Genomic DNA, 7,242 nt, shown 5'->3' with positions numbered 1-7,242 from the left:
TGCTTGCTATGATGTGCGCTGACCACCAGGGGGTGGTGCGGAACAAAGGAAGGCCTCGGCTGGCAGCCAGCAACAGGGAAAGGAGGCCCCAGTCAGCAACTGGAAGACCCCGATAAGCCCTGATCGCTGGCCAGGCCTAGGACCCTACCCGTGCATGAATTTCATGCATCAGGCCTCTAGTTCAATTAATAAATGTATAAAAAATTTTTACAATGTTAATGAGTTACCAAAACATCAGTAATAGTTGAAACTGGGTGATGGGTACATGGACTTATTATATTATTCTCTCTAGTTTATGCATGTTTGAGAAGTTCCATACTAAAAAGTAAAAACAAATCCGCCAAGAAAACAAATACAGTAAAACCTCGATATAATAGACTAATTCAGGCGAGGGAGTGCCTGTTAAAGCCGAAAAGTCCATTATATAACAAATTGGGTTTTCTCAATGCATGTTAAAAAATTGAGAAATTAGTTAATTTACCTGTTTTACTTTTATAGACACGTTTGTGTAATTAAAATTATGTATGAAAAGTTTAATTTCACAGAAAGGTTTTCTATATATATCACAGTAATTTTACATTTATACCAAATAGGTCTAGTAAATGAGTGCATTCCCCAGTCACCAAGAGAAAACAAATGCACATGGCAGGGGCATGGCTTATCCCACATGGGAACATCAGCTGCCACGTGTCAAAACTGCTGCAGAAAGTCATGCCATGAGACAACACAGCCAATTACCAAAAGAGATGCGGTGTGATCATTTGCTAATCATTCACCGAGCACTGTTTAAGAGCAGTGACTCTTGGATTTAAATACGTAGACTACAGTTGTAGATATGTAATATTTATGTCAGCAAAATTACTAGTGTTTTTTTCAACAAACGACCTATTCGCTAAAATTTGTTAAAAGTAACAGTGAATTGCCCAGCCAGCGTGGCTCGGTGATTGAGCATCAACCTATGAACCTGGAGGTCATGGTTCGATTCCCGGTCAGGGCACATGCCCAGGTTGTGGGCTCAATCTCCAGTGTGGGTCATGCAGGAGGCAACCAATCAATGATTCTCTTTCATCATTGATGTTTCTATTTCTCTCTCCGTCTCCTTTCCTCTCAAAAGCAATAAAAATATATTTTAAAAAATTAACAGTGAATTAATAAAAAAACTAAACTGATAATTTAATTATAAGCAAATCTTGGTTAAAGCATTTTAAAATTAACAGGGTGTTAATTTTCATATATGATATAAGGAACAGAAACTTTTTCCATTAAATCCTAAATCCATTAAATCCAGGTTTGCAAAATTGAGGGTTTACTATAGATCATTTAAAAAACACTTGAAAATTCAAACTGATTCTCAAAAGCTCCCCCAGCAAATAAAACAAGAAAGAAAATAAACACAGAAAAATAGGTTTCTATCCTTCTATTCTAAGAAACTATCCAGAATATTACTGTGTTGAGAAGAGATGAGCAGTGCATATCTTTTCTTGTCTGCCTTCACACGAGGCAGAGTGAGAATCCCTTGGAATAGAAAAATGTCCAGCATGAAATCCAGCAATGGAACAGTCAGAGACTGGTCACATTTACATATATGTAGTATTTAGAGCCTCGGCATGAAAAAATTTGTTGTTTCTTTTATCTATATTATTTAGCCATAATTAAAATTAGCTTTGGATGTGCCTTACATTTTCTCTAGCATAAATCAGGAGAATGGTTCTAGAACGAATTCTATCCCTTCAGGCCTAGGGACAAAACCGGCAAACCTGGTGCTTGCTTTGGGATGGGTGCCATGATCTCGGGGCAGCCAAAGCCTCCCTAGTCTTGCTTTCACCTCTGGAAATACTATTTACACATGCTGCCCTGAGCATTAGATCTGCAGTGAGCCTGGGGCCACTGGGGTATACCTTGTCTCCAGTTTGAAGGCCTTTCACTTTTCCTCGTATATTCTTCACAAGCTCTGGGTAGAAGAATTCCGGGCAGCGCTTGTGATCTGGCTCAAAGAGGGTGAGTGTAATCCGAACAGCTGCTGCAGCCGGCTCAGAGTCCTGATGCTGCTCTGCTCCCACAATCTCCTCCTTCCGGGCCTTCTTCAAAAACACAGGATTCAGAGAACCTGGGAGAGAGGTGAACTGGACCCTGTGGGGCTCCGACATGGCTACCAAAAAGTCTTATCGGATGTCACTGCATGGCTTCTGTTAACATTGAAAAGAAAGGCCAGGTCAAACCAAGATTTTTCCTGTTCAGTTATACAGATTTAAGTTTAAAAGAATTTCATTGTCAAGAAGAATCCATTGTTCAATTTATCTTAATTACCATTTATTGTTTTTTTTCTGTTTAAATACTATTCATCAAACATAAAAAATTTTCATACATACATCCTCATTATTTCTTTAGCATACTTTCTTCCAGTCTTTTTTTCTATGTATATTCACTAAATCCTTGACATCAGAGAGCCTTAAAAAATCCTCATAGTTGCACAGAACCCTAGAGATATTGTTTTTTTATTTACCCAACATTTTTTGTTGTTGTTGTTAATCCTCACCCCAGGATATTTTTCCATTGATATTTTTAGAGAGAGTGGAAGGGAGGGGAAAAGACAGAAACATTGGTGTAAGAGAGACTTATCGATTGGTTGCCTCCCGCACATGCCCTGACCAGGGCCAGGGATCGAGCCTGCAACCAGGGAATAAGCCCTTGACCAGAATCCAACCCAAATAGCCAAACTGACCAGGGCTCTCCAACACTTTTTTTCTGGCTAAGAATAACCTCTTTTGTAAGACCTCTTTATTTTCATTACCAGGAATTTACTTTCATTTACAGCCATCCTTCGCAAAGTTTTCATTAGTCTATCGTGGAATAAGTAAAAAAACCAATATCTCAAGAGTGGTGTGACTAGGCTCACTTCTTAAGACACCAGCTTCTGGCGTGGCTCAGTGGCTCAGCATCGACCTATGAACCTGGAGGTCACAGTTGAATTCCTGATCAGGGTGCATGCCCAGGTTGCAGGCTTGATCCCCAGTGTGGGCATGCAGGAGGCAGCCAATCAATGATTCTCTCTCATCACTGATGTTTCTCTCTCTCTCCCTCTCCCTTCCTCTCTGAAATCAATAAAAACGTTTTTTTTAAAAGCTGGAATTTAAAAATATTAATAAGACACCAGCTTCTCACCACCAAAACTCAGGTGTTGACAAAGTGCTAAATTATCACATGCCAAAGACCTTCAAAGTTACCTGGAAATGGTTAGGGTATACATATTGTAAACTCCAGAATTTCAAGGGTTCACAAAATATAAATAAGCAAATATACCAGACACACACAAATATATTGTGCTTCATGTATAAATTGTCTCCTGCTTTTTAAAACTCACATTCAAGTGTGAACTTGTTACCACATCTGTATGGACAGTCATTGCAGCCTTGTGTTTAGGAAAAATAATAAAAGCAACCTAAATCTGAATGTCCAGCATTAAGAAAATGGTCAAAAAAATTAAAGCTCTTTTGCTGATTTGTAAGGACTTTTGATATAGCTTTGATATATAACGTGTATTATATATAAATATGTATATATGTGTGTATATGTGTTTGTGTATACATATAAATATATATACATACATATATATATAGTGTCTGTCATATCTCTCATACATTTCATTCATTGTTATTTAATTTTGCTTAGAGTGAAGTATGATGGAGGAAATTTAAACTTTTTATGCAGTTAAAACTAGGCTCTTTTCCCTATGGCTTTCCCCATTTCTTTTGTCCCTAGAATGTCCTTCTTCAACCAGGCATTCTTTTCTTTTTTTTAAAAATATATTTTATTGATTTTTCACAGAGAGGAAAGGAGAAGGATAGAGAGTTAGAAACATCGATGAGAGAGAAACATCGATCAGCTGCTTCCTGCACACCTACTGGGGATGTGCCCGCAACCAAGGTACATGCCCCTGGCCGGAATCAAACCTGGGACCCTTCAGTCTGCAGGCCGATGCTCCATCCACTGAGCCAAACTGGTTGGGCAACCAGGCATTCTTATATTAGACTTTACTTATCCAGTCTTTCACAGATACAATGTTCACAATGAACTCTAACCCAAGTTAAATTTACTATGCTATAAGGTGAAAGGTGAGGCTCTAACTAACCTTGGTTTCTTCCCAGCATCAATCACTAAATAATCCTCTTTTTCCTGTTGATCTGGGGTGTGTGTGTGTGTGTGTGTGTATCTTATACAACAATTTGGATATCTTAAGGTCTATTTCTGAAATTCATCCTGTATTTCTATCTATTATCTAGAACCACTCTATTTTGAGAAATTATATGGTATATTTTTACATCTTGAATTTTAAATTCATCTTTATTATTATTCTTTTAAAAGTAATACTTGGCTGCTCTAAGTGGATAGCTCAGTTGGTTGGAGCGTCATTCTGATGCACCAAGGTTGTGAGTTTGTTCCCTGGTCAGGGCACATAAAAGTCAACCAATAGATGCATAAATGGGTAGAACAATTCAATGTCTCTCTCTCCCCCCCACACACACCCTTTTCCTCTGTCCTTCCCTTCCTCTCTCTAAAATCAATAATTAAAAATTATTTAAAAAAATATAAAATTTAAATTAATACTTGGCTATTCCAGCCTGTTCATTACTTCAGATCAATTTTAGAATCATTTTGATACGTTTCCCCCCCAAAAAAGATCGCTGCATTTTGACTGTAAATGAATTATAAATATGAATTAATTCAGAAAGGTTTATATACAGTATATATGTGTATATCTATATCCATATATGTGTATGGATATTTATATAGTAAATGCAATATTCATTCTTTCTGTTATGACAATAAAATTGTGATCTATAAAAACCAGACAAGAAAGTAAAATATCTAAAAGAGTTCATATAATTCTAACTAGACAACAAAGTAATGAGCAGCAAAACAGGTTGGTGGTGCAAAAAGACCATCATGCACTAAGATTTTGAAATTCCTCTAAAAGAAGCCAAGGCCCCCAGGACATTGTGATGCACTGGGTTGTGAAAATAAATTTCAGCTGAAGTTTAAAGGCTTAAAAGTCTCCTACTGACAAGAAAGTCCCCTACTGACAAGAGCAGGCAAGGCCTCAGGATAGGAGAAACTGCGTGGTAACTGATGGGATGCAGAAAGGTCATCGTAGAAGTGGCAACCAGGTCCTGTCCTACTGAGGCACTAATTTAAAAATGTAACCTTATCCTGGCCCAAATTTTAAACACTGTAACTTCAGTCCACCTAGGTGGTAAAACTGCTTCTCTTAAATTGTTTAAGTGACTTTGCAGGCCTGAGAAGTTATAGATATAATACAAGGGAATAAAGTAAATCAAACCTACAGCATATTAACACTTAGATTTTGCATTTTTATAATCATCATAACTGATACTACTTGTTACTAAGTCATGTGAAACATTTAAGAGAATCAGTCATTAATGAATAACATCAGACTTACAATTTTAATTTGAAATAAGTTTCAAAGTGTACATTTAAAAGAACCTGACTTCATTTACACACTTACTTGACTTACAAGACTTAAGTTCTTGAAAAGATTTTACTATTAGGTTTATAAGTTCTCTGTTCTAGAAATTTGAAGTATTGAAGAGACTAAGTATATAAAACTTTAAATGTGATTTAAAACATTTAAATAAAGCCAGATTTATCAGTAAAACGTATAGTCTTAAGAAAAGCTAAGTATTTAAATACATGTATACCTCGGAGATATTGCAGGTTCAGTTCCAGACTACCACAGTAAAGCGAGCTGTAATCTTTTTGCTGGTGGAGGGTCTGGCCTTCAATTTGTAAAAAACGCAACATCTGTGAAGGGCAATAAAGTGAAGTGCAATAAAACAAGGTATGTCTGTACTCACCTTAAATAGCTAAATCTTTTTTTTTTAATATATTTTTATTGATTTTTTACAGAGAGGAAGGGAGAGAGAGATAGAGAGTTAGAAACATTGATGAGAGAGAAACATCGATCAGCTGCCTCCTGCACATCTCCCACTGGGGATGTGCCCGCAACCAAGGCACATGCCCCTGCCCGGAATCAAACCTGGGACCTCTCAGTCCGCAGGCTGACGCTCTATCCACCGAGCCAAACCGGCTCCGGCTTAAATAGCTAAATCTTATTCTAAGTAAAAGCACAGTATTCTACAAAAAAAAAATCCCTCTTAAAAACCCTCAACTAATGTTATCCAAGAAATGTTAGCCTCCTTTTGTTATTTCAGGTTATTACCAGGAATGATGTATTTTTTGCTGTACATTCTCTTAATCACTATATTTTCAAATGGGTCATTGGTGAAACACAGAAAAACTGAATTCTGTGTGCTGATTTTGTAATTAGTCTCTTTACTAAACTCTTATTTTAATGGTTTCCCTCTTCGTTTAAAAATAGGCTATCCTGTCATCCACAGAAATGAGAATGTTGTCTTCTTCTTTCTGAAAAAATTACGCTTTTGTTTCATGTCTTATTGCATTGGCTAAAACTTCCAAGATAGTACTAGACAATACATTCTTTGCCCTCTTCCTGACTCTAACAGAAATGCCTCTAATCCCAAAGTAATGTTAACTTAAAATTCATATTGTTATCAAGTCATTAAAATATTCCTCCATTCCTCAAGAGTTTTAAAATCAGAAACTTGTGTTGAATCCTAGGGAATTATTTCCTGGAATCATAAATATAAATGATCAGGTTTGTCTTTAAAACAAAACAGTAAACGGCAGTTCCTGTAACTGACAGTGCTTTAGGGAAACAGCTCCGCTGAAAAGCCAGGCTGTGCACAAGCCAGTTCGCTAACCCCCGCACCTCTGACACCCAAGTCTCCACACGAAAATCGCCGCCGAGCCCTGGGCCCGCCACCTTTCAGCAGGCGGCCACCCAAGAATCGTCTAGGTTCTAGGTGACATCAACCCTTAGAATCTTCGGAGTCTGCAACTGGGAATGGGACTTTTCGAAAATGTATTCTTTTCTATCTGGAATTTGACGTTTGGGCTGTCGCTGTGCTGAACTGTTTCTAGTTCCCACTCAACAGCTTAAGTTTCCCCGTATTGACACTACGGCTGGCATCTGCCTTCCGGTTGTCACAACCACCGGCTCCCAACTTCTCCAAAAGTGTCAAACTACAGCTCGGCTTGTGTGAGAGCCCGGTCCCGACAAAGACACGCACCTTTGTCCCCGGCGCGACGCAGGCTACGGACCCACGGGCCGCGTTCGTCCCCCCGCGACCGTCCTCATGCCGG

At 38.2% G+C, this 7,242-nt stretch overlaps 1 protein-coding gene across 4 annotated transcripts in view; it reads right to left on the bottom strand.

The window, feature by feature from the left end:
• The window catches only part of UBN1 (ubinuclein 1), a 40,781-nt gene extending 33,539 nt beyond the window's left edge, over positions 1–7,242 (bottom strand). For 3 of the 4 annotated variants that reach the window (XM_015560143.1, XM_006757918.2, XM_015560146.1), the window contains exons 1-2: positions 5,718–5,756; positions 1,899–2,186 (exon numbers count right to left, since the gene is read on the bottom strand). In XM_015560143.1, coding sequence (XP_015415629.1) covers positions 1,899–2,147 — 249 coding nt within the window. In that variant the 5' untranslated portion in view covers positions 2,148–2,186; positions 5,718–5,756. Of the gene's footprint in view, positions 1–1,898; positions 2,187–5,717; positions 5,757–7,169 lie in introns of those variants that run through there. The other variant, XM_015560145.1, reaches the window with a different exon arrangement.

The sequence above is a fragment of the Myotis davidii genome, unplaced genomic scaffold (genome assembly GCF_000327345.1).
Source record: "Myotis davidii unplaced genomic scaffold, ASM32734v1 scaffold555, whole genome shotgun sequence".
NCBI classification, from domain to species: domain Eukaryota; kingdom Metazoa; phylum Chordata; class Mammalia; order Chiroptera; family Vespertilionidae; genus Myotis; species Myotis davidii.
The sequence above is the reverse complement of the archived record's forward strand: the minus strand, read 5'-3'. Positions and strand labels throughout refer to the sequence as shown.